The 27,498-nt window shown below is 33.7% G+C and overlaps 4 protein-coding genes across 6 annotated transcripts in view; 1 reads left to right on the forward strand and 3 right to left on the reverse strand.

The window, feature by feature from the left end:
• The window catches only part of LOC131001633 (uncharacterized), a 465,975-nt gene that overhangs the window by 424,063 nt on the left and 14,414 nt on the right, over window positions 1–27,498 (reverse strand). The gene's annotated exons all lie outside the window — the stretch shown is intronic.
• LOC131001564 (MLO-like protein 4) overlaps window positions 1–27,498 on the forward strand; it is a 182,515-nt gene that overhangs the window by 77,958 nt on the left and 77,059 nt on the right. The window lies entirely within an intron of this gene.
• On the reverse strand, window positions 945–9,646 carry LOC131001541 (vacuolar protein sorting-associated protein 35A-like). Of its 2 annotated transcripts, XM_057927995.1 has the most exons (22): window positions 9,404–9,646; window positions 9,219–9,315; window positions 9,002–9,125; window positions 8,370–8,555; window positions 7,674–7,761; window positions 7,426–7,482; window positions 7,239–7,328; window positions 7,040–7,162; window positions 6,826–6,900; window positions 6,694–6,753; window positions 6,138–6,254; window positions 5,281–5,520; window positions 5,140–5,205; window positions 4,911–4,997; window positions 3,573–3,662; window positions 2,717–2,806; window positions 2,533–2,601; window positions 2,371–2,451; window positions 2,154–2,261; window positions 1,890–1,993; window positions 1,665–1,778; window positions 945–1,573 (listed from the first exon to the last, which is right to left on the reverse strand). In XM_057927995.1, the coding sequence occupies exons 1-22, from the start codon at window positions 9,497–9,499 to the stop codon at window positions 1,363–1,365; spliced, it is 2,373 nt and encodes a 790-aa protein (XP_057783978.1). In that variant the 5' UTR covers window positions 9,500–9,646; the 3' UTR covers window positions 945–1,362. The 2 variants fall into 2 exon arrangements, 1 of the variants encoding a protein (XP_057783978.1); XR_009093965.1 differs by lacking the exon at window positions 945–1,573 and having other exon boundaries at window positions 2,144–2,261.
• On the reverse strand, window positions 20,740–27,278 carry LOC131001601 (protein MID1-COMPLEMENTING ACTIVITY 1). 2 transcript variants are annotated; one of them, XM_057928110.1, is made up of 8 exons: window positions 26,391–27,278; window positions 25,491–26,105; window positions 24,084–24,487; window positions 23,681–23,784; window positions 22,942–23,013; window positions 21,714–21,820; window positions 21,151–21,244; window positions 20,740–21,053 (listed from the first exon to the last, which is right to left on the reverse strand). In XM_057928110.1, the coding sequence occupies exons 2-8, from the start codon at window positions 25,896–25,898 to the stop codon at window positions 21,001–21,003; spliced, it is 1,242 nt and encodes a 413-aa protein (XP_057784093.1). In that variant the 5' UTR covers window positions 25,899–26,105; window positions 26,391–27,278; the 3' UTR covers window positions 20,740–21,000. The 2 variants fall into 2 exon arrangements, with proteins under 2 accessions (XP_057784093.1, XP_057784092.1); XM_057928109.1 differs by having other exon boundaries at window positions 25,491–26,109.

Genomic DNA, 27,498 nt, shown 5'->3' on the forward strand with positions numbered 1-27,498 from the left:
AGCTCGTTTAAATTCGATTAAGATTGTGACCTCAAAATGTTAATTATATAAAACTTGAGCACGACTTGATAATAAAATAGCAGAGCTTGAATTTATTACTAATGGACTCGGTTAGACCGTTAATCTCAGTCAAAATCATAGCTTGTATTTATTCATATAAACAAATGTAGCGTATATAATATGATTGTACTATCGCGAAAAACAGAAAGAAAGCACTACTTTGCTGCTTAATAAATCACATAACAAGCATAAATGATCAAACGCAGATTAGAAAAAGAAATCATGTAAAATTTATAACATATTAACAATTATGAAAGAGATCAATTGAGAACCCTGCATTTTGATTTTTCCCAAATTTTAAATTAATTATACGAGAATCTCGCATAACTGCACTCAAATACCTTATTCATGCAATTACTTAACTGTCAAATGTATTCATGTGCATACAAATTTCTACCTTATCACAAATTTCAAACCATATTCATGCGAGAATCTTATATACTTGTTTGTTCATACAACTACTTAACTTATGCAAGTAGAATATATTCATGTACAAGCGCAAATGACTATCTTATTCAAAGACGAGGTATTGCAAATTACGTTGATTTTTTTTTTCAGGGATTAATGATATCTGTGCAATCGAATCAAACTAGTGATTAGATTTGATTCTTAGTTTCTACATGAAAACAAAATCACACTAAAACTTTTGTGAATACGAGCGCATGTCACGGAGTCTCACTGCATTAATTCAATTTATTTGAGCACATATCAAATAAGAGCAGTGTGAATATTGATTGAGAAGCAGATTTAACTTTGTAATACAAACCTTCACAATATGTGGCGTGACCGTTTAATTTCTTTATTTAATATTGTAAATTTATCAAAAAAAAAAAATCATCTCTTCTATTACTTAAATGAATCTTATGAGGAAAAGAGAGTACAAATTGCCAAAAAAGAGTATAAATCAATAAATACAAAACTCGTATTTGTATGTCTGGCTGCACTCAAAAGTATACATACCTCTCTCTCTCTCTCTCATTGCCTTGTCTAAACAGCAGCGGTACAAGTAGGGGGAAGTGAAAAATTACAGACGAATTATGAAGCACTTTCTTATTAAAAGTAATTTTTAACAACAGACATAACACCTCAAACGTTGTCAGCTACTGAATCAAGAATTTACTACACTTATCAACACTTTCTATAGCAGTGCTCCCGAGAAGTTAAAATCGGAGTCAGTCAAACCCTTCATTTGGCTCAAAAACACGCGTTCTCCTCGTCTTTAAGTGGCTCAAAACCAGAATCAACCAGCGACATTCTCCGGTTGGCTCCAGTAAAACCTGGTTCTGAAGATTTGAGACGAAACTAATCCGTAATGAGCATGTATTTATCCCCCACGGCACCACCTTTGTCCTTCTGGAACTGTATATACCGTAATGTACTTGCAAGAAAGGCGTCTGCCGCTGGATCTGATGGTGAAGCATCACCTTGCATCTCATTTCTGATCAATTTTATTAGGTCCTGAATCGACTCAACAGTAATCTGCGAGACCCCTTTCTCGTAGAAGTAGAGATACCTATATTAACATGAACAGGCAATGAATATTCTCAGAAATATAATGAGAAAATAGTGTGAAATAGGCAAACAGGATTGGTAGTGTTCATCACTTGTTTAGTATCTCTATAAAGAGCAAAGCTGATCCGCTGCTGCCTCTAGTTGCGTTTGCCATTTGTTGAACAGCATTTGCGATTCTTAATGCGCGCTTCAGGCAAAGCAAGACCCTAAAGCAAAACATTTAGCTAGCACATAAGAATGAGAAATTTAATTATCGTATTTCTTCCAAATGGATTTGGGGCGTGTTATAGCTATCCCAACTTGCTAAAAAGTAGTACCTTTCTCCATCTCTGATACTATCGTGGTCATCAAGCCAGAACAGGTGTGAGCAAGCATAAACAGCTCTACACTGGTCGGGTTTCTTTAACAGCTTTGCAGAATACTAAGGATTATTAAAGATGAAAAGTCAGGTTCATTCTTAGAGTACAACTAGAAAGATCTGCTATATAGGATGAAATAGAACAGCTCCATATATCCCGTGGTTATTATGGATCAACATAGCATTTCTATAATATGATTATATAAGGCTTACAATAATTTACCCCTGTGGCCTTGTGTGTCAATGCATCTCTATTTTCAACACCAAAGACATGCATCCTTTGAAGTGTCCCTATTATTAAGTGTATGGAAGTCACCTGAGTTTTCGAATCCTACGGAAACAAAATCAGGCAAAAAGTAAAGAGTATAAACATCCGAGGCAGACTAACAGAATTATTGCTATTTGTCAAAGAATGTGACGTCCGGAAACTGAAAGGTTACCGTAATTTCTTCTTCATACAAAATATAAGCTTGGGTAAAAAATTCATATGCTACAGGTTCAAGGTCACATTCATTTGCTGCCTGAGAATCCACAAATCAGAGACTACTTGTCAGTCAAAATGCAATACTTCACCTAAGTTTTCACATTTCAGGTTTAAGTACCTCAGCACATTGCAAATATAATCCCAGAGCCAGTTCAGGAACTGGAATGCTTGTCAGGGCTTCAATTGTCTACCAAAAAAAAAAAAGATGATATCAAGGAAAACTATAACGAAGAGGTTGCACTAGAAAATTAATGTTAAAGGCTCAAAATGAAAATCTCTAAGCAACTTAAAATTATTCATACCTGTGTCACTAATTGAAAGATCTTCTTTGGTGTTGTAGGCGCCTCATCACCAGACACACTTTCATCTTGTCTCTCCAGTCGACGTACCAGCTGCAGACATGACAATCATCATCAAATAGAGCAACCTTAACCCCTTAATTTCAGGGAATCCTGAAAAGCATATCCCCCTTGGTTCGGATGTGGTGACGGGTTGTAGTCAATTACATTTTTTAGAATGAAGGTCAGAACTATGCATCAACCTATTAACATCTGTAAATTGACTTAGCTCTACTATTGCCACTTCCAACTCATTCTCATGCAGTATCTTTTAAGTACCAAATAAACCCTGAAGACTCGTAATCAGGTGAACCCCCCCCCCCCCACACCCACCCCTCTTCTCTACCTATACAATCTACGCGGCAGCGAGAAGGAGAGATATAGTTACAAGATGTATTCATGGATTCACAAGCACATATTTTTATATGACCTAATTGAGTGTAGGCAACTAGGCATAAATGCAAGTCTCAACTTCGCTCCACATATGCCTCAAAATACACTTATTGTACAGGTAGTTGCAGTGGTCTTGCATAAAACCACAGTATTAATGAGACATATACATGTAGGGACAAAAGAAACTTTCTTGTGAATTTTTGGACAGAACACATCAGTTGGTGTAAGTTGCTTTTATGTAAACATACAACTAAATATCTCAGATTTGGATTAAGATTGTGAATGCTTATGCAGCTGCAACCATGAATGACTATACTAATCCTTACTCGTGAGGCCATGATAATTTTCAGACAAATTTTAATCTTTACACTCAGAAGGATCAAGCTCCAATAGAAAACTGATTAGAATAGCAAAAACGGGGAAATACCAGTAGAGAACTGAATATAAGTGGAGGAACAGTATAAGGGAGCCTCTTTCGTCCTCCAGTCAAAATGTGCTTCCTCACAGTTTGGATAACCTGGAATGAAAGAAAGAAATGATCTACACTCAGCTTAAGGCCAAATGAACTGTAATCTATAAATGTATACAGCAGAAATATCATTTTCTGATAAACACATGTAACCATGGTAATATTGAAGAGCCAATACAAAGTTAAAGTGACAGAAACATAAGAGCGTGAAGGAAAAACAACAAATTCAAATGACATAGGAACTGCGACTCAGGCATGTAATTTTGCTAATAGTGTTGGCACACTATATGGAATTAATCAAGTTAATTTGTTATTCAAAATTATCAATCAACTACAATCTCGCCATACAAAAATTTTGCAAGAAAATCACATGGAATGCAATATTGCAACATTTAATGCTGGTTCTCAAAAGCTGCATCATGCCCAATCAGAGACACGTGTATACAAGATTTGATACTAATATCGGACACAACCAGTACAATATCATAAATCTTGGAATTAAACTGAGACGATATCAGTTATAGGAAAGACCAGAAATCCAAAATGAGCAACACAAATTCATCCAAAAGATTCATTATGCAAACCCTCCAGAGAGCACCTTGTTTATATCTTCATGCTAGATTCATTCATGCGGAACGTACATCAATTGTCAATCTTTTTTTATTATTAGGATGCGAAGTATTTGTCACCAGACAGTTAATACTTATAACAGTTTATCTTAAATCATACATGAAAAAGATCAAATCCAAGATGTCTCAAAATGGTACAAAACATGCATTCCAGTTAGAACTTAGATCTTGATGCTAGTGGATGATCAGGCAAATACTAGTCACATTATGAATTTTTTTCCTAGAGCAACAAAGTTTCTGATTAGGTCAAACAAGGTTTGTTCACAGTAGACTCCTGTCTAGAAGGGTCAAACAAGATCACATAGTTGCTAATCAAATTTTTATGCGTACAGACTACAAAATCACAAACCTAAGAAATCGTAATTCCAAACTATACTAATGAAGAGTGAAAATTGAAAGAAAAGGAGAGGAAGAGAGATCTTTCCCAAATAGAACCAGATACTGTGAAATTGGCATAACAAGTAGAATTTCCAATGTCAAGAAACAGATACTAACTTATACAGCATACAATTGAGAATGAGATCAAAATTGCATGATCATGTTGCCTGGTAAACGAGCAAAATCAGAAACAAAGCCAAACAATGTTGCCAATGGAAAAGAAAAGGATCACTTAAATAATAAAATTGTAGCACCTTTCAACTTTATCAAGAATAAACATTATGAATACCTTCAACATTTCTTCCGGATCATCACTGTGCAGCATTTGAATAAGACGCGCAACAGAATTCTGTTCCTCTATGAAGTCCTCATCGAGCTAAGAAAACAAGGAAAAATAAAATCATCAAGAATGAAATGCATATTGACCGATTTAGAAGGAAAATTATAAAATTCGGGAGAAAAAAATTATCTGTTAGCTAAAGCAAATATAAATTGATAGAAATCATCTCCAAACTCACCTCATCATGAGTATCTCCATCAAGATCTCTGATGAGCCCCTTTATCAATTCAAATAACGCATCCACCTATAAGAACAATAACTGAAGGTCAGAAAAGGAGCAATCCCTTTACCAATGGAAGTAAATTCTGGAAATACATACTTTCTCAGCAGTTGATATGCAAGTCTTGTTTTTCATTATATTTTGTACAATGACATTGGCCATCTCTTTATGTGTTCCATCATTTAAACACTCCATGATGCGGGGATAATTAGACAGCTTCAATGCAGTGTCTATATCCTTATACTTCTCAAGTGGAGCACTTAAAAGTGCAACAATCTGTTTTGTTGCTTTGCTATCATCAAGCTTTTCTCTTCCAGAAAGTTTCTTCACGCATGCTCCCTGCAGGAAAATGTGTTGTGTATCTGCTTAGTAATATCAGCACATGACGTATAAAAACCAACAAAGAGTCCCTCCCATTCCATGCGTCAACCATCAGGAAAGTCATAATCGAATCTACAAAGACTAGTGCGGAAGCAAAACAGCCAGGTAGCCTTTTATAGAGTGAAGATGATCAATAATTGTAGCAGCTTCTTATGTTCTGCACATATGAGTTAATGGATTTAAAAGTATCCTCATGACCAACTTTTTCAGACTTCTTTACTTTACAGCTCTTGAACAAGAAAACCTAGCTACCAGTTGATAGGTATGATTTAGATTATTAACTATTTTTTTCCTTAGAAGGACAGGAGGTACATTAAAAAGTGACTTCCTTTATACGTTCTATGATTTCTATCCGATAAACATAATAACGAGTTTACTTCTCTCATGATAAATCCACTTCAGACTACTGCAAAAAAGACTGCAACTTACACATACCAAAATCGTTGATGCAAAGAGAATATGATTTTTCAATAATTGCCAAACAATCATGCTAAAAGGATTAGACAACTGATAAAACTGGATAATGGACCTAAACTAATCCTAGGAGATATCATTACCAGCTACAAGAAACATACCAGAATTTGGTCAACATAATCAAGCCGATCAGGATGTACTTGTAGAGTAAATGTCAAAAGAGACGCGTATAAAGTAACAACTCCAGCAATAGGCATATTTTCTTGCGCTTCTATCACCTGCATCCAGTAGACAGTTGATTGACTAGGTAAAACTCAAAAAAAGATGGAGGAAGGGGGGTCTGGATATCAAACTTGCGTAAAGCAGAAGGCAAGTACAAGCAGATATTGAAGTAAAAGTGGAATAACTTAATGCTGGCCTCACAAGCACTCATATATTAATATAAAAGCAGGTCCCAAATGCCAAATCAAGCCCGGGGAAACTAAGTAGCAGCATAATTGGCAGAACCTCATGCTTACCACTAAAAATTTATCACCAATATCAGCTGCAATGTGACGGTGAATAAAACAAGAATCATAAGTAACATTAAGAAATCTAAGCTCCATTAGAAGAATCAGGCATCACCATCACCATAATATATTAATAAGATGCATCACATACTGTAGGTATAATTTTTTACTTAGACTTTGTACTTCAAGTGGAAACTAAATAGATTACCTTGCCAATGGCATTATTCAGTTTTGCAAAAGCTTCTACTTGAAAAAATTCAGGTAACACCTGCAGCATGAAACTCATGAGGCAGAGCCACAATATATCACGCTAACTTTTCTGAAGTTCTCAATTACTTACTTCTGGACCAGAAGCAGCATAATTTGAAAGTCTTTCCATTAGTCGAGAAAGCACTGTTTTTACATCAACAGAAGCCTGCAGTAAAACAATGTTATACAAGTTTTGAACAGCAAAAAACACAATCACTAGTCCAGAACACCAGTGGATATGTAGAATGAAACTCCAACTTTTAGGTGCCGAGGAGTCCTCCATATCAAGCATGGAATCCACCTACCTGAAGTTGAGGGCAGGCATTCAATAAGGTTTCAAGAGTCTGCAAGTGGTATTCATCTGGGAAGACTTGAATTATGCAATCCATCAAGTAATATTGGGCAAGTTCATCCTTGCAGTTGACAACCTGAAGCCCAAGGTGCGTAACATCAAAATATTAGCAGAAAATTAGTAATATACAGTCTAGCACAAGCAACACTTACTTGCTCCAACACTCTGGGAAGCACAATTTCTTTGTACATTTCAAGATCAACGCCCTCAATCTGGCTGAGAACATGAAGGTTCTTACCAACCTAACCAAAATAAATGAAAAAAGAAAAAGAAAAAAGAACTCAGCGAGTACAGACAACCATTGATACAGAGAACTATTAATTAGATGAGGATGTTTACCAGATCTCGTAGCTCACCCCTTTCTTTTCCCCTCTTATCCTTTTCCCTAGCAGGTCCCTGCAAACAAACAATGTCACATTGAAAGCCAGAAATCACAGTAAGAATAATATAGGTCATTCTAAAATCAAGACAAAACAACTGGCCACATTTGAAACAATCACCTCCTGGATCAGTTCTTTTTTTTTTCGTAAAACAGATGGCATCAGTTAATGAGAATAGCTCCCAGACTTCATCAATTCTGATCTTACCTGGTGTTGCATTCTAACCCAAAGTTTGTTCATTTCTGTGAAATTTTGGAGCACAAACTCAACAGCATCCATAACAGTATCAGCATCTCTATCAGAGAAAAGGAATGTTTAGCAGATGAAGTCTTATTAGGAGTGCTGGAGAATATGATTACATCAATAATAGCACCGCACTAATGGTAGAAATCAGCTGAGGAATAAAAATAAAGAAATGAAGTACCACCATAAGTAATGAGATACTTAGAGTGCATGTTCAGATTTATGTGGATGCGAAATATTTTTCAAAAACATATTGGTGAGTGTTATGAGAATTCAATATTCTTAGTACAAACATGTGCAAAAAAACACACATGCAAACAAGCCTCAATACATTTCAAACCCTATAATGAAGACTTAATCCCTAAAATTAAACTATTAAACCCTAAATTTCCAAAACAATGAGTCAATGACACCTAAAGTATTATTCAGGATACAAACCTTCTCTATTTAAGACATTGATAATAAAACTGAAAGAGATATGCTCAGCTACTGGTTTCTTTACTCATTCATATAACATTAATTGCAAATAACCACATAAGAAACTTCATGCTAGCCACCATATTTTCTATGAGCTACATATTTGATAATAATTAACAGAAATCGAACTGTTTCATTGGTCTAGATTGACAGAAAAAGTAGACAGTGACATTATATCCTTACCCCTCATATTCAGATCCAATGTCCGGCAATTTATCCCTACTGACTTGAGATAGGTAGCTCCTTAGAAAAAGACCACGCAGAGGATGTTGGATCCCCCGACACATTTCCACCAGATCTTTGAGAACATCCTTTGCTGGAGCTTCTTTCGACTTTATGTAGACAGAGCCAACAGTACAGAGCAGATATCTAAGAAAAGGAAAACCAAAATTAATAAGGGTGGTCAACTCTGGCATGCGCATGTACAAATGTACTATAGACAAATCTTTGAGTGACAGTGATTAACTACTCAAACCTTTACAAACCATATGTTGCGGGGGTACCATGGGTAGAATGTAATCTTTGGAACAAATTTTCAATATGAAACAATCATCAAGTGATTGGAATATTCCCAAAGAAAGCACATACAAGAAATTGAGAAGGAAAAGAAAGCATATCTTTCAGTTGACAGTCCTACAGAAATCTATTTTGATTCTTTCTGTCAGCATAGGGCTTCTAAGTTCCTACTCTACAAGCAGTAATGCGGATCCAAGAGTGCAATTTAACATCCAAGGGACATAATCAAGTAAACCCGGATTATTTTTTTTGGCACATTAATACATATAAGAAAAATAAATATATAAATGACCCCTTACAGTCTTGGCAAGATGTTTCCTGCATGCTGCACGAGCTCATAGAGCTCAACAATGGAGCAACCACGACTAGTCTCCTCCTTGAAGAAGATTTCCAATTTCCTCAATTCATCAAAAGCCCTCATATCTATACACCAAACAGAAATTCAATATAGTTTCGAGGGAAATAAAACTAACAAAATTAAATGCAACAGAAGACAGTCAATATTCAGTTACACACAAAGTTCGTAGTATTTGTGAGGGGAGAGCCTCGAAGTGCGGAGCTCCGAGAGCATCTGAGCGGAGTACTTGAGAGCATCCTTCAAATTGTTCGAATCCTAAAAATTGAAAAGCAATTGCAATTCAGAAACTAGGGTTTAAGTGAATCGGGCAAATAAGATGAAAGAATCACAAAGATGCAAGTACGAGAGCGCGATGCATGTAGAAGGCATTCTGTTGCAGGCCGGCGATCCCAGCTGACAGCCATTTTTCTTCGTCTTCTACAACTCCGTCAGTGATCATCCTTCTCTCTCTCACACACACGCGCACTGTGACGGACAAAATTCTTCAACTAATTAGCAAACCCCCAACTTAGCAAAAAATAGTTAAAACCAAAGATGGGAATAATTTCCCTCAAAAATAAAAGATGGGAATAATAAATAAATAATCAAAATAAGGAAATTAGAAATGCTTTAAAACTAACTAGTGTGTAACCCGTCGAAATTCGACGGACAACCACTTTATATCGTAATATCATTATACATTGTCTATAATTATAACATATGAAATGGTCATTACATAAGTTATTTCTTAATTTTAATTTTATTTGATCAAAATAAATTAGTGATACAATTCAAGCTATACTAATATCAACAATTTTCGCTTAATTTTGGGGTAATTTCCCCTAAATACATTATCTTTCCCCATTTTTTGGAATTGCACATCACCTTTAAAATCTGCCTCACAATATATAACCTTTCCTTTTTTTTTAAATCTGGAATTGCACATGGTCAGTCAACCACCAAACGTAAAAATGACGTGGATGCCGGAAACGCCACATATACGCGCCGAAAAAAAAAATTTGATGTGACAGTTATGTAGGAAATTACACTTTCTTTTCCTATTAAATTCTAATTTTTCAGATTTTAGGTCAAACCCACTTATTTCCCTAAATTCTAAATCTACCCACGTTCTAATGTCTTCACCAGATTACACAATTCAATCGGGAGAAAAACTATAATTAACCTGACTTGTGAGCAACATCTCATTCGGAGCCCGTAAGACCATAATTGACTTGTGAGCATCATCTCGTGTGGAACTTTAAATACCATAACTAAAGTTATGAGCATCATCTGGTCTATAGTCTGATAGACCGGACTTGAGTTCTAAGCAATAAGCATCACTCATTTGGAGCTTGAAAGACCGGAGTTGAGTGCTAAGCATGATCTCATTTGAAACTACAAATGTCATAATTAAGTTATGAGCATCATTTTATTTGGAGCTTGACAAAACCACTTCTAATTTGTGAGTATCATATTATTTGGAGCCAAAATACTCGTAAAACTATAATTGGCTTGTGAGCATCATCTTGTGTGGACTTTGAAAGACTATAATTGACTTGTAAGCATCATCTCGTCCATAGTTTAACAGATCGGAGCTGAGTTCCAAGTATCACTCGTTTGGAGCTTGAAAGACCGCAACTGAATGCTAAATATTATCTCATTTAAAGCTTAAAGGACCAGAATTTAGTTTTGAGCATCATCTTGTTTGAAGTTTGACAAATCACTTCTAACTTGTGAGCATCATATTATTTGGAGCCAAAATTGAGTTTTGAGTTTGGCAAACCACTTCTAACTTGTGTATTTTTTGGTCAAATTATAAAATCATGTTATAAATCAGAAAATTGGCAAACTATGAGTATTTTCTGACAACAACTCATTTTATTATTGTGATTTTTTTAAAAAACATATTCAACTCAAATATATTCAGTTAAAATTATTTTTTTATTGTCAAAATATGATAATTGAATTAAAATATAAAATATTTCTCGAGTGAATACTTAAATCACAACGCCAAAGCCGTGACGCGAGCCTTAAGACAAAAGTTCAAAAACTAAATTAGTTCAAAAGCAAAAATGTTTTAGAAAGGACATGCGTTCTGATTTATAATTAACTAAATTCGTATTTTTTTCACTAATTTTGATTAAAATTTTGATATGTTTTGATCTTAGACAAAAGTGATTCACCCATCGAGTTCTATGAAATTTGTGTTTTTTCACAAATTTTACATAAATACAAGAAAATGTCACTAAAATAATTACTTTGTTTGCCAAAAACATTCATGTGCTTTTTTATGGCCTTTTCAGTTTTAGTTAGGAGTATATTTGATCAACCGAAAATTAATTATTATATATTTATTCTATTTTTTTACTTGAATTAATAGAACTTCAACTGATATATATATATATATATATATATATATATATATATATATTATAATGCAATAACTTTTAATAAAGCACTATTATAAAAAAGACATTATTTGGCTTATAATACAGAACTTGCTAAAAAAATGATAGGAAGTAATTTCAACAATCTATAATACTTATTCTATCCCATTCACTATTATCTTGGACGTTGGTTACTTCATCCTCGTATTCTTCATAAGGCTCCTTCGCCGAGTCACTTATCTCTGTAGTGGAGAGAGAGAGAGCAAGAGCAAACAACGGCAAATTCAAGATGCATTAACTGCAGCTGATGAGGACAAAACATTACAGTTAGAGGAGAATCCAGCAAAGATGATACAAAGGCTAAAGAGTGGTTTCAGAATTTGCAAGCCACAGGGGACTTTCCTATGGCCAAACATGGTAAAAAATGAATTTTTCTTAGAGATGATGTATTAGGTCCATTTCGTTGCAAGTGAGATTTTTTCCTTATCTTTACTTCTAAAAGGCAAGAGCTAAGTAATAATATTCACATTTTTCTAATTGACAGATAAAAGAAGACCTTAAAATGGGGAACTGATATTGTGAACTATGTTTTCAGATCATCAATAAAAAGAAAAAAGAAAAAAAAAAAGAAAATCAGGTCTCACTGCAATCCAGTATCACACTTCATCATACGAAATCCATGAAAAATTATTTTTACCTTAACGGAGAGCTCCAAAAGCATCACTGAAAGATACAAGATCATATATGTAGTCCATCTCAAATCCTGCCACTAAAGCACGTGCATCCATTGCTTGTTCTTTCTTGAGCATTGTCTTCCGAGATTCCAAAGAGACGAATCCTATCCATACACCATGGAAATTGGTAATCTTTAACTTTTAGCAACTGTATCTTCAAGAAATAAACAAATTACAAATAGTTTACCTTGAATTTTCTCATGTTTCAGCATCATTTTCTTTTGCTTCAGCATCATTGTCATCATTATGTGGACTTTACCCCACTTACTCTAGATACATAAAAGAGCAGTAACTTAGATATATTCTAGAAACATAAAAGAGCAATTGTAGAGTAGAAAAAGGTAATGATACCTTAAAATTGGTGGAACCTAAACAATAATTCTTTTAGTATCAAATAGAAGTTCATGAAAGCATAAACATAATTTGGCTAGCACAAATAGATTTTTATCTAAAAGTATCAGTTTTCTTCGTTAGAAAGAACAATGCCAGCTCCTGAGAGATAGACAAGAGAAAACTACTAATGTGTGCAGTAAATCTCCAGGAAGAAGGAGCTGCAAATGCTCAGGGCAGATCTGAATGACATTATAACTCTTACTTTAGATGGAACTCTCTGAAGAATTCCAATCCTTGAGCATTGTGTGTGGTCTTACAGACAGACATATAGATACAAGTTTTATAATCTCTTACTTTAGTAGGAAAGTTGTATCACAAATTTCTTGGCCAAGATATCAAACCACTACTTCAAAAAATAATTGGAAATTAAAAATTCAATTTAACTCGTCCATCCACTATTTTCATGTTTCCCAATAATCTGAAACCAAAAACAGTACTCCTGACAAGAAAAGATTTAAACGATATAACTTTTTCGCCATGAATTCCTAAATTTACCTGCATCATGAGAAGCCCAATATTTAGCAATGAAATTATTGAAGATAATGCTAGCGACTTGTCTAACCTCTAAATTGCAGCTGACTTCTACTATGATATACAACAACCTCACCAAATGCTAGGGTGCATACTGAATCTGCAAAAGGTACACCAAAGATACATAAGACTTATTACTCACTAAATTTCAGCAACACAAGCATCAATCATCATTCATGCAAACTGTGAAAGTAAATTGCCACCGAGCTCATCATAGCTCCTACAATCTTCTAACCAAAATAATACTTAATTTTAAAAAACAATCACAATCAATGAAAACCGCAATAGAAAACAGAACCTGATTTTGATTGAGACTTTCTCCAGCGGCCCTCTGTTGGTTAGGATTGGTGCTGAGTGCACCCTGTAGGATCAAAGCCAAGCTCGGGAGATCCATCTCGCAATTCTATATATTATTAACATGAGATGAAATTAATGGAGAATTTATCATCATAGAGACAATCAAGCACGTACCTTGAAAAATAGGTTACGAAATCAGGCGGGGGAGGTGGAGCACCAAATCCTGATTTTCAATTGGGATGTATCCGCAAAAATAGGTTCCGATATCAGGCGGGGGAGGTGAAGCACCAAATCATAATTTCCAATCGGGATGTATCTGTGGTGGATAGATATTAGCACATCAATTGTTGTGATAAGGATTTGCAGACGATGGGAGATGAGATTTGAGAATGATTTGCACACGGGTGGAGATAGATTTGAGAGGGATCGAGAGATTGAATTTGAGAACGATTTGCAGAGGGATTGAAAGAGATTTGAGAAGAATTTGAAGATCAATTGCTAAGTTTGTAACGGTGATTGAGCATGAGATTTGCAGGCAGCTGGAAATAGATTTGAGAAGAATTTGCTAATCTAATTTTGTAACGGTAATTATTTAAAATAGATTTGCAAAGCTTGAGATTTGAAGTGTAAGCTTGAGAATTGAGGCGTAAGATGTGAATTAGATAAATTGAAATAGAGACTTTTGAGAGCGCCACATAGGCGAGAGAATTGTTGTGGGCTCTCCAAAATGTATTCCATTATATAATTGATAGATTGTAAAATGTACATGTCGCGTAGCTCGCGTTTCTAAATTTTTATTTTTATTTTTATTTCTAAGTTTATAAAAATAGTGTATTACTAATTTCCTTGTATACCAAACAAACCGAAATCGAGGAAAATATATTTATCTTCTCAATTTTTAAGAAAATAAACTTTAAATTAAATTTAAATTTGAATTGAGACATGTACATATATATATATATATATATATATATATATAAATTATAAAATAAAAAAAACGTGTACATGTCTGCATAGTAAGACACTATTTTTATAAACTGATTACTTTAAAACAAAATAACAAAATAATTAAATTTTTACTTTTGTTTTCTATAAAATATATTCATACATTTTATTTGTATCGTAAAGAAAAATATATATATTTCACAACTATAAGCTTTATTTGTTCCAATTTCGTCTATTACAGTCAAAATTGGAATAATAATAATAATAATAATAATAATAATAATAATAATTATTATTATTATTATTATTATTATTATTATTATTATTATTATTATTATTATTATTATGAAATTAGTAATGCATAAAGGAAAAATTTAGATAAAATAGAATAGATGATATAATGTTAAAATATATTTGAAATATTTAATCCCGCATCAAACTTATAACAATCTCCATCGAGTGAAGAATTTATAAATCATCTCATCGCGCATCAATTTTTTATGAGATTTCACTAAAATAAAACTTATATGAGAGGAAGTTCTTACACTCAAAACTAAAAATCTACATTTAATTGGCGAAATGATTGAGATTAATACAATTTGAATTCCTTTGTCGATTTAATTTGATAAAATTTATTTGGTTGATAAATAATATAATTAATTTAATTTTAAAAAATAAATGTTGTGATTAAATAAATTATTTCTTGAATTTAATTTGACCATAAAATAAAATATCTTATACAACAATGATTTTTTATGTAAATTTACCAATTAAAATTCTAAAAAAATTAATACTCCCTCCGTCCCGCCCAAGATGCTACATATTCCTTTTTGGGCCGTCCCAACGAAGATGCTACATTTCTATATTTGGCAAAAATAAAAAATTTTAATCACTTAATTAACATTAATTAAGTATTTCTTTATTATATTCTCTCTCCTACTTTATCACTTTATTATCTTCTCTTTCTTACTTTATCACTTTCTCTCTCCTAGTTTATCACTTTATTACCTTCTCTTTCTTATTTTATCACTTTCTCCCTCCTACTTTATCACTTTATTATTACACACTTAAAACATTAATCTACAACTCCTTAAATCCCGTGCCGAAAGGTAAATGTAGCGTCTTGGCCGGGACGGAGGGAGTACTATAATTTGTATCTCACATCAATTTTCTCAAGCTTCACACGAGATTATTCTCAAAATTTAGTTATGGTCTTTCAAAACTTCAAATAAGATGATGTTCACAAGTTAATTTTGTTCATTAAAACTCCAAACGAGATGATGTTCGAAACTCAGTTATGATATTTTCAAGCTACAAATGAAATAATACACAAAAATCTGTCATAATTTTTCAAACTCCATACAAGATGATTTTTGAAAGTTAGTTATGATTTTACAAGCTGCTGATGATATAATCTCACAAGTCATCTTTGATCTTTCAAGTTCCAAATGAAATGATATTCAAATTTCAATTAAGATCTTTAAAGCCCTAGATAGTTATGCTCGAAAGATTGATGCATAAAAGTTAGATACAGTATTTCAATGACGTCAAGTCATCATGCCCCTTATGCCCTGGGCGACACACGTGCTACAATGGCCGGGACAAATGGTCGCGATCCCGCGAGGGTGAGCTATGGTTGAATGGTTAAAGCGCCCAACTCATAATTGGCAAATTCGTCGGTTCAATTCCTACTGGATGCACGCCAATGGGACCCTCCAATAAGTATATTGAAATTGGCTCTGCATCAATGGAAACTCATCACCCACACATAACGAATTGGTGTGGTGCCCGTTTTCGGCGCCAAAGTAGATCTAGACGAGATGATATTCAAATGTTTGGTATTCAAGAGTCAGATGTCGTCTTTCGAGCTTTAAATGATGATCTAATCATACATGATTCAGATGAGATGATGCTCAGATGTCAGATGAGGTATTAACTTAATTCTTATTCGTCAATGTAAACAATTTGTATAAATCAATAAAAATATCGTTTATATACAATTGACAACAAATGTGGCAAATCAATCCCTCCATCATATCATCCATCAAATTTGCATATTTTTTTCTTTTGATTTTTCTAAAATCTTCAATCTCACGTCAACCATTTTTAAAACTTCATTAAATGAAAATTTATACTCCCTCAATCCCTTAAAAGTTTGTCACAAGGAGAACGACACGAGTTTTAATAAAAATTGATAAAAAATTATTTAATGGTGAGATCATGTATAAAAGTAGTGTTTAAAGGGTTGTAATTGTAAAAGGGTAAATCTATTATTCAAGTAAAAAATTAACATTTAATTAAAGAATATGGTTGAGATTAATAGAATTTGAATTCTATTGCCTCAAATTAAACAATTTTAAAAATAATTTATATATAAATAATTATATTATATAAAAATTATATAATACTCCCACCGTCCCAGCCAAGATGATACATTTTTTTTAGCACCGGATTTAAGGAGTTGTAGATTAGTGTTTTAAGTATGTACTATAAAAGTGATAAAGTATAAAAGAAAATGTAATTTATATAATCTATAAAAGAGGAGTTTTCTCCATCCATTTTTTATCTCTCTTCTCCCATCAATTTTTTAACTATTTTTTTTCTCTTTTCTTTTTTTATAATTTTAATTCTTTTCTAAACATGGTCAAATTTAATTTATAAAAAAAAATATTCAATGTGCATCTTAAGATTAAGTTCGTCAGAAAATCTTTAATATGGCATAAAAATTATTAAAAATGAATTTAAAACGAACAGGTTACTAAAATTTTAAAATATTTTATTTTCTTTTTATTTGTTAAAATTTACAACTTTTAATTTATGTTTGTGAATGAAAATATTTATTTATTTATTTATTATTATTATTATTATTATTATTATTATTATTATGTGAAATGCTCTATAATAATAATTTGTAACATTAATTTTCATTATCAAATAATTTAAAATAATTTAATAACAATAATTATCATTACACTTTATACATAATTGAAAATTACGTTTTTAAATTCAAAATTTTATTGAGTAATTAGTATTTTATTTTTAAACCATATTTTACATTTATTATATTTTATTTCTATTTAATATTTATATATATATATATATATTTAAACATATCATTTAGAGTTAATATATAAAACTATCCACTTTCATATTGTAAAGATAAAAATTGTCCATTAAGATAAAAATAATAAAAACTGTCCACTTTTTGATTGAAAAGACAGAAATACCCCTTACTTTAAATTTAAAACAATGGCCACTCATTTCTCTCTCTCTCTCTCTCTCTCCCTCTTCCTCTCCTTCTCGCCCTTGCCGCCGCTCCACAGTTGCCGCCCACCACCACCGCTACACTGCTGTTCTGAGACGGAGGGAGCCGCGCACGCAGCAACGTTGCTCCGCCCCTGGTCCGACGCTCCGCCTTCCCCGGTCCGACGCGCCGCCTCCCTGTTTCGACGCTCCCTCGGAAGCCTCCCCCTCCGTTCGCCTACATCAGCGCCTCCTCTGACACCTGAATTCGAGTCCACCCCACCCCTGAATTCCAATTCGCCTCGCCGGAGTCGTTGCAACGGCTGGGCAGATCTGTCGCGGCCGTGAGCTGCCCACTGAACGGCAGATCTGGCGCAGGCAATAGAGGATGGGGTCGGACGGCGGTGGGTGGCTGCAGCAGCTGGGCAGATCCGGTCAAAGCAGATCCGGTCTGATTACCGGAGAGACGTGAATAGATCTAGATTGGCTGGCTGTGGATGTGATTTTGTGAGATTTATGTGAGTTTATTGAGTGATCTGTTGTGCTTAAATGCTGAATCTGGAATAACGGAATGGATTGGAGGTGTTTGTTTGGTTTTTCTCTCTCCGTGAATTCGGGCATCACATTTTACAAAATTGTTAATGTGGCTTGATTTGTTGATCTAAAGTCTTAAGAGTTTGGGTATGGATGAGCTGATTTTCACAGTTTCGGCAGCTCTTTTACTTCTGCACTTTGTGGGAAATAATAAAAGAACAAAAAGTAAAGTTTTCTCTGATCTTACTTTTCAATATTCGAAATTTTTTAAGTGGAGTGTCGATTTCATTAAGGGTGTGTTCTTCAATTCACAATTAAATCTATGAATTCACAACCAACTCGATGAATTCACAACTTAATATTCTTGAATTCATAACGAGATCTATGAATTCACAACTAAAACTTGAATTCACAACCAAAATAAATTCTGGTTGTGAATTAAATTCTGAAATGTCGAGTTGTTTGTTATCTTTTTCAATCTCGTTACAAATTGTAGTGGCATATGTTCAGTTGCGATGCTAGAAGATCTTGAATTGGCTGTTAGGAGCTTCGCTGAAGATTTAATGTTCTTGAATTCACAACGTAATTTTCTTGAATTCACAACTAGATCTATGAATTCAGAACTTAATGTTTTCAAATTCACAACTAGATCTATGAATTCACAACAAGCTCGATGAATTCACAACTTAATGTTCTTGAATTCACAACTAGCTCGATGAACTCACAAGTTAATATTCTTGAATTCACAACTAGCTCGATGAACTCATAACTTAATATTCTTGAATTTACAACCAAATCTATAAATTCACAACCAAAATAAATTATAGTTTTAATTGTGAATTCAAGTTTTAAAAACTTAAATTTACAACTACTTGAATTCACAAACAAAATAAATTCTGGTTGTGAATTAAATTCTGGTTGTAAATTCGACTGATTGTGAATTCACAACCAACATAAATCTGGTTGTGAATTTAATTTTGGTTGTGAATTTGACTGGTTGTGAATTCACAACCAAAAAATTATAGCTGTGAATTAAATTTAGGTTGTGAATTCGCAACCAAAAAATTTTGATTGTGAATTCGATTGTGAATTCACAACCAGTGTGAATTCACAACAAAAAACTTTTAGTTGTGAATTCACACTGGTTGTGAATTACGGGATTTTTTAAAGGGTTGATGTAAAGTGGACATTTTTTTAATTTTTAATGTGAAGGGTATTTTGGTAACAGTGGACATTTTTTATGTTTTTTATTTTAGTGGACATTTTTTATCTTTACAATATGAAAGTGGCCATTTTAAAAATTCACTCTATCATTTAATTTCGATTTCGCCGTGCAACGTACGGATGGTCGTACTAGTAAAGTGATAAAGTAGGAGATATGAGGTAATAAGAGAGTGATTAATTAGTTGTAATTCTGCAATTAAAATTCCTTATTTAGAAATGTAGCATCTTCGTTGGGACGGCCCAAAAAGAAATATGTAAAATCTTCGTTGGGACGAAGAGAGTATAATTTAAATTATAATTTAAAATAATTTTTCGTTGAATTTAAACGATTACGCACTAGTAGCAAGAATAGTAAAATTTATATGGCTACGAATTTGAAAAAGATGTGGTATTGAATGCAACCGGGTTACACCCTCACTTAAATCATGATCTGTACCCTAAGTTAAATCCATATTATTATCCTAACCGTATAAATAACACTATTTCAAATGCGGGTCAACCCAATTGGACAGTGCAACTAGTTTCACCCAAGTTTTTGTGTTTGAAGAATATTGATTTTAATAAAAAGGAAAGTAAATTTTGTTCGATGTTTCACCACATCTTCTATTCGTAATTCGTAAAAATGTACTTGATTTGCTTAAATCTGAAAATTGTATTGTAATAAGAAATACAAATATTTTAAAATATATTTTGTATAAATTTTTATTGGACAATAAATTTGGTATATTCATGTATATAATTACACACAAGTATAATAATTTATATTTGAAAGTTAGTTTTAATAGATTTTACCTTATTATATATTCTTTAATTATAATATCTTATGTAAAGTTATTTCAATTTACTATTATTTGCTGTGGGTATGAGGAATTATTTGAAAAATCATATAATGCAAGAAATCCAAAGTAATGATACCTAGATTATCATGAGTTCCATCTAATTTAAAGTTATTATTCAAGTTTCAACAAACTTCAACATTGTCATTTACTTACGTCCTATGTTATGACCATTAACAAAAGACAAGATCTATTTCTCAAAATTTATGATAAGATGTTATTATTAATTTATTCTTGAATTATTTATCTTTTATATATGAACCCAAGACCTCTTGCAAATGATAGTCTTTGAGTGACATAGCTTTGCCATTAGAACAAGACGTCATTGGTTGTACATGAATTTTTATATTATAGTGAATTAGTATTAATTTCTTGTAGAGTGAGCTATATTGATAGACGTACCCTCCGTGCATCGCGCGCCAGTAATACTAGTGTGGTAGCAAACCACATAATAATAATAATAATAATAATAATAATAATAATAATAATAATAATAATAATAATAATAATAATAATAATAATAATAAAATCCTGGAGGTAACATAAAAAACTGAGGGTTAAAAAAAATAAAAATAGTTGTAACATCAAAGTCTAACTAGAAATTCTATGAGCGGAAAGAATTAGTAACATGTAATGTTGAAATAAGCACTGTACAGAATGGTGAAATGAAGCACAACTAGAAACAAATCCAACTGCAGATAACATCTACCAATACCATATTTGGCTGCAAATTCCATTTACCTGTACAATAGGAGGTTCTAATTCATACAAGTTTAAGTTTTTGCCTTCATACACACACGATCCGAAAAACGCAGCCTTTTCACACACCCTGATCGACTAGTATTCTATGTATTGTATAGCTGGTGGATTTGTTTCCGTTTTCTCGACACCTGCAAATTTTGATCAATGATCACGTTACTTGAGTTTGATTCAATCCTAAAGGCGATTCTACAACGTTTCCCAGTTTTTTTATCAATGATTTGCTACCTTTAACTTCACGACCCTCGACTTCACGCCATTCTTGGACAAGGGCACAGCAGCAGCACATCAGATGCGACAGAAAATCATCAACTAAGCCTCCCTGCAGATATACAAAAATGCATGTTGTCTTGTGACCATAGGGGCATAGGCAGAGACACAGTCACAGAAAATAAATCATTGGTGAGGGGGGCTTTCACACAGATCCACACAAATACCAACAATTACATGTTTTGTAAGGATAATGAAAAAAGTTTTTTTTTTTCGTTTTTTTTTTTAATTTTTGGCGGGGGCTTAAGCCCCCTCCTCCTACTTAGTTGGCTCCCCCACTGCAAGTTGTGAGTGACAATCCCTCAATTTGTGTTTTAATAGTCAATATATGATTTGAGTTGATTCTCGGTTTGCATGCAAATACATGGTTTTACTTGTTTAGCGTGTAAGTAAGAGTTTGCAGCTCAAGGACTTCGTTATGTAATGTTCGACTATCTTGATTTTACTTTATAATCGGATAAGTGTGAAATTCTTACAGCACAGTCAAAATAAATTGCAATGCGAGGATAGAGAGCAGTTACCTTGATGTTGAGTACTTTCCGGAGTTTCCTTCTGATGCAACAAGTGTAGCAGCAGCACGACAGTATTAAAGAATACGCCATCAGGTCGTTGCATGTCTCTGCAGCGGCTGCAGATCGAAAGCATTATTACAGAAAGGCGGGAACTGAAACCAACAAATCACGTAAGCAACTAAAGTTATCATAAGTGAGTGTAAGATTGGAAGACTGGTAACATCAGTTGGTTAGAGGTGTAATCAAGTTGAGCAGAGCCGAATAGTGCTAAGCTCAAGCTTTACTCGTTTATCATGGAGACGAGTTCTAGTTTTATTATCGAACACTTCAAGGCTCACGAGATCTCTAAATTTAGAATCGAAGTTAAATATTAATAATTTCAAAAAATATTTATTCTAATTTTTTTTACCTAAATTCATCATTTTATTATAAAAATAATATGAATTAAATATTTAATGTATTTACTACAATCTAACAGTATAAAAGAATAAGTTAAATTAAATTCGTAATTTTGTATCTTCAAGCTAGCTCACTTAATGAGCTTACTCACGAGCTAACGAGAAGAGTAGTGTCAAGCTCAAGCTTGACTCCTTTAGTTAACGAGCTTCACTGAACGAGCAAGAACAAACTTTTATTTGGTCAAGATTTGAGTAGCTTGACCCATTTACAACCCTAACAGTTTACCTTATTCATTGAAGTATCATCTCTTTCTAACATTCAATATAACAAAACTATAAAAAGTACTCCGAGAAATGATTGCAGGAACACAAATGTGATCAACCTGAATCACGGTCATAATTTCCCAACTTTTCTGAGAAGATATTTGGTGCAAGCATCGCCAGTATAACTTACCAAAATGTATGGTGTTAGGATGAACAAAGGGTGTCCTAAACTAGCATTATAATTATTTGAGATTAGATTTTAGGTTGTGATTGAAGGATATGGCTTCTAATATTTCTTTTACTTCATTAATTAAGAATCCACCATGCATATTCCTACATTCAATTCTTTTCACCACAAATTATGAGTAGAATAACATTGAAGATGCCACCACAAGGCATAGGAAACCTTTTAAATTTTAACCAAAATGGTGACAAACTCAAGTAGTCAAGTGTTCAGTTAAAAGATTGCATTGGGTTCTATGACATTGCAGCCTAAAACGAGTCGCTTGCTCAAAGCAAAATCTACACAGATTCTAAATAGATGCAATTATTGCAGATTGATACGAACAACTTACATATGTGTCTATTAGCTGCCACTGAAGCAATTCTTGACAATGTGCCACAAGGAAAAAACAAGGTTTTTATGCCTGCAGATTCCGAAAGCTAACTCAGCATACATATGAGAATAAGGATGAATAGGAGCATAAATTTTTTTAGCAAAGATAAGAAAAAGTGATATTTAAGCAAAACAAATAATAGATGAAAGACCACCAAACATCTCGTGCTGCCAACTGTGCTATACGACAAATATAATGACACTACAAATGTATAAATTGGTTTTCAACTCATTTGTATGAACCCTTCTCAGTTCTCACTGTAACTTCCTTAATAGAGTCGGAGAGGTCAATCTCCACCCTTCTGAAACAGGTTTGGTTGATTAACCTATCTGGCTAGAAATTGATCTCGTCGTTCTTACAGGTGCAGAGGTGCTAAGAAAATAAGAATTGCCCCATTGAATTTCTGTCATTACGATCATTTTGCTTTAATGTGATTGCATAGTTTCCTCAAAATTGCAGATCTTCATTTATCCAACCAAAAGAAGCTTCAGATAACAAAATAAACAGGGTTCTTTTAGCAAATTTTACTGTCACTCTTGATTTGCCTTACCATTGAATCAGAATTCCAATTACTTTTTTATACTTGAATTTGGATACACTAAATATATGATTGTACAAGGATTTGGCAACAAGCGAAAGCAAAATACATTACACACGACGACCACATAAAAGAGCAAGCAGACAAGGAGAAACATACAAAGAAGAGGTTCTGAACAGCAGCCAAGTAAATCTGAATGCCATTCATCATGTGAACCTTTAGACGAGAGCAACTCATGTGTAGAGGAAACAGAAGATGTGTTCCTGTAAACAATAACAGAAATGTAGGTAAAATTGTTCGAGGAGGATGTTGAACTTTAATGCATATATATGTAATCGCTTGCTGAAATGCATATTGCATAAATAATCAAATCATACATACATATCAAATTAAGGTCATAGCTGGAGAATACGAATGCTGGTTTATGGCAAAAGATTAGGAAATATATGCCAATATCCATAGTGCTACATGCATCTCACGTTGCTAAATCAATCCTTGATGGGATAAACATAATTACAGACAGCAAACGAGAAGTCAATTTTTGTCAGGACAGAAAAGGAACCTTGAAGGTGCTGGTTTTCCACTGTTGTTAGAGTAACTACGTTGCTTTTCATTGTTGACATCTGCATAAGCCTCCTCAACCTTTGATTCTTTCTCAAACGAACCTTTGTCCGGCAAAGAAGTAGCTGCAACAGTTTCAGTAACTTCAAGCAGATGCTGAATCACTTCACACTGGCCAACATCCAAATTAGCTTGTGAATGTTGCAGTTCTAATTGAAGCTTCTGGTTTTCCTTCCGTATGGCCTCATCAACAGGCATATTTGGGTAGGAACAAGAAAGGGTTTTCTTCAAAACAATGGCATCATGTTGTGATTGTCCGCGTTTGAGAATCACATTTTGCACCTTCCTATCCTCTTCATCAAGTGTATACTCGTGTTGATCCATTTCAATCATTTCAACCCGTTCCTATAAGTGTAAAAAATTGAATGCCACATCAACCAAACACCATTTGCGAGATCAAATAGACATTAACTATCATCAATCAAAGTAAACTCTGTGTCCTGAGTATTAAACTGCCCCATTATGATAGAGACATCCCGGTTAATATAACGTCAATCACTGACCGGCATAGGTATTCTTTTCTCCAGGAATATTTATTCGGTCAATGGAAATTTACAGTCAAGTTGAAATGCTTTGCACTACCCAAATGAAAGGGTTTTCAAGTCACGTTATGTACTGAACTAGTGAGGATATCTACCCAAAATAATACAGTAAATTTACTTTCCTGACTCAAGAAATATGCTTGCAATGACCACAATAAATAGAGTTGTACTAAAATCATATTGCATTTTATTTCTAAATAATAGTAGATTACTTTATCTCCTTAATGCTGATTGATTACCAATTAACTGTGAATTCCTTCATCAATCTAGATTCCTTTTCCCCGATGTCGAACTCCAACATGCCAGATACTTTAACGTTAAAATTTCTTAATATTAGGTGCCTTACAAACCACCCTAACAAATATTGTTGGGGAAGACATCTGTTCTGAAAGTGACTTCTCAACCTTAACCAACTGGTGAATTTCCATATGCAGCAGAAAGTTTGGTAATGACAATGAAATAAAACGGATTTATCGCTATCAAAGAGTTATGCACGAAACCAGCATACAGCATGATTAAACCAAGAAAAATGACCAATAGTAAATTCCAAAAAATCACCCATCAAAGGTTTTATCACATTATTACCAGAGAGTGCTCACCAATGACACCAACTTTACATATACATTTCCATATTCAGGTAGAGTTACATCAGGCTTTCTATCGATACAGCGACAGAAAACACAAATCTAGCATATAATCCAGAAATAAAGCTGGGAAACAAAAACAGCATGAGGCGTCATACACAGAAGTTGTGATGTTAGTGATGAAATAATGAATGGACAATGAGAGGAAAAGGGAAGTGATACCCGAACACGAGCATTATCAACAAGGGTAATGAGAGGTATGATCTTCAAATATCGATCAATCTCATTCTGAGCCTTCCTGAACTGATAGACAATGTTCCATCCCATGGCCAGCAGATAGAAGTAACTCCGATCCTGGCAACTGTTAACCAGAATGTAAGACCTCCTCAATGCATCCTCCAGCTGCTCCAACGGCTCTCGAGTTTCTGGATACTTCTTCATCTCCGAAATCTTCAGAGACTCCAACAAGTTACCAATCAGCTTCAGATGCCGTGCAAACTGCCTGCAGTTCTGCTTGTGCATTCTTGCTGTGTTGGCAGCCTTCACTATCATTCCAATCAGCTTCACCGCATCTAATCCCGCTAGTTGGGCTATGTTGGCAATTTCCCCAAAATGCTCCCATGAAGACATTCTTGATAATTACCTCAAAAAAATTCTACCTCTCAACCTCAGACTGATTTGAATAAGCCCAAGAATCAAGCAGATCGCTAACAATTTCTAAATTTTCAGAGAAACTGCACCTCAAACTCTCATGAATTTATGAGTTTTTAAAGCTGAATTAACTCCCCATTGGCAAAAATTATATCTTTATGCAGCTTCCACTACGCAATCTTGATTCTGGCTGCAGCAAGGCCCAAAAAGAGGCGATTAAGACAACAATTTCCAAGAATTCAAACCCACATTCTCAAGAATCGAAGCACCCAACTCATGATACCAAAAAAAGGGGGGAAATGAGAAAACTCATAACCCATAATCTGGCTTTAATTTCTCTGGCAAAGAAAAAGGTCAGAACAAGAAAAGCAATAAAAGCTGCAAAAATGAAAAAGATTGTTTGACTCAATCTCTTTAGCTGAAATGGCTGGATCGCAGAATTAAAATGCAGACAAAATCTACAAAACCCACCTTTAAAGATGGAAGGAATCCACCGAAAATCCACATTGCAGAAATAGTTGAGCAGGTCGCGAAGGAGAAAGCGTATGGATCAAGAATTCCATGTAGATGGAAAAAAGAAGCAACTTTGGCGCATTGTGATTCAGTGAAGGCAGAATGTTGGTGCTGAGTGTCAGTCAGAGGAAAAAGACACAAGAGAAGTAAAACTAAGCAGAGATATATATGCACACAAGTGTATAATACATGCACATTTGTGCAGTGTTGTGTGTGTAGTGAGTGTGCGTGCGTGTGTGTATGTGAGAGAGAGAGAAAGGTTGAATTGAATTTGACGGTCACGGCTGCGGTGTGGGTTGTCGGGAAGCAGTTGGTAATTGTATGACTCCGTGACTACTCCAGTCCATAACGTTAATAAATGCGTATTGTTAAGCTATTCCTATTTGCTTCATTTTTTCCGTTAATAAATGCGTATTGTTTAGTTGGCCATTATATATGCATTAAATCAAGATATTACTCGTTATGGGAAAAATATCATATTTAGGTGTGTTGTCCATTTTTTATTTCTTTTTGGTTATAATTATTTTTTTATTTTTGTATTGGTGTACTGGTGTGTATAGCTGTCTCTTTTTTTAGAAAAAAAAAAGAAAGTAAAAGTAAAATAAATGGTTATTGTACTTTGATTTGTGTCTTAATTTTATCACACAAGGTTTAAACTTTTCACAGACAAAATTCAGGATTCCAAATTAAAAATAATAAGAAACTCAAAATAAACCAAGTATACGTTTCTTCCATCTAGCATGAATAAATCATGGCGTGACATAATTTTCATCATTTACAGATGTTGACTTTTGGTTTACTTTTCATTCACCCTCCATGAAATGATAATTTTTATGAAGAACTGATTGCTTTTCCAATCACCATTTTGATTTAATTTCCAATTAACGTGACATTTTAAAAAGTAATAGTTATAATTTATAATCTTAACTTTTAATAAAGCTTAGTTTATAATTTTCTTTTTTATTTATTTTTTATATAATTTGTATTTAAAAAATAAATTAATTATGACCACAATTACATTAAAATTATGATAGGTATTCTTTATTGAAATTACATTCGCAACGAT

Source organism: Salvia miltiorrhiza, chromosome 8 (assembly GCF_028751815.1).
Source record: "Salvia miltiorrhiza cultivar Shanhuang (shh) chromosome 8, IMPLAD_Smil_shh, whole genome shotgun sequence".
In the NCBI taxonomy this organism is placed as follows: Eukaryota; Viridiplantae; Streptophyta; class Magnoliopsida; order Lamiales; family Lamiaceae; genus Salvia; species Salvia miltiorrhiza.

What these genes read in the sequence shown, in the direction of transcription:
- LOC131001541 (XM_057927995.1), bottom strand. Translation starts at nt 9,499, where the DNA reads ATGATCACTGACGGAGTTGTAGAAGACGAAGAAAAATGGCTGTCAGCT. An exon ending in TCTACATGCATCGCGCTCTC is followed by an intron (nt 9,316 to 9,403) that starts GTACTTGCATCT and finishes TTCAATTTTTAG; the next exon opens with GATTCGAACAATTTGAAGGA. An exon ending in ATTGGATCTGAATATGAGGG is followed by an intron (nt 7,762 to 8,369) that starts GTAAGGATATAA and finishes TTTCTCTGATAG; the next exon opens with AGATGCTGATACTGTTATGG.
- LOC131001601 (XM_057928110.1), bottom strand. Translation starts at nt 25,898, where the DNA reads ATGTCTTCATGGGAGCATTTTGGGGAAATTGCCAACATAGCCCAACTA. An exon ending in GGCAGCTAATAGACACATAT is followed by an intron (nt 21,821 to 22,941) that starts GTAAGTTGTTCG and finishes TTCGATCTGCAG; the next exon opens with CCGCTGCAGAGACATGCAAC. An exon ending in CGAGGGTCGTGAAGTTAAAG is followed by an intron (nt 21,054 to 21,150) that starts GTAGCAAATCAT and finishes CAAAATTTGCAG; the next exon opens with GTGTCGAGAAAACGGAAACA.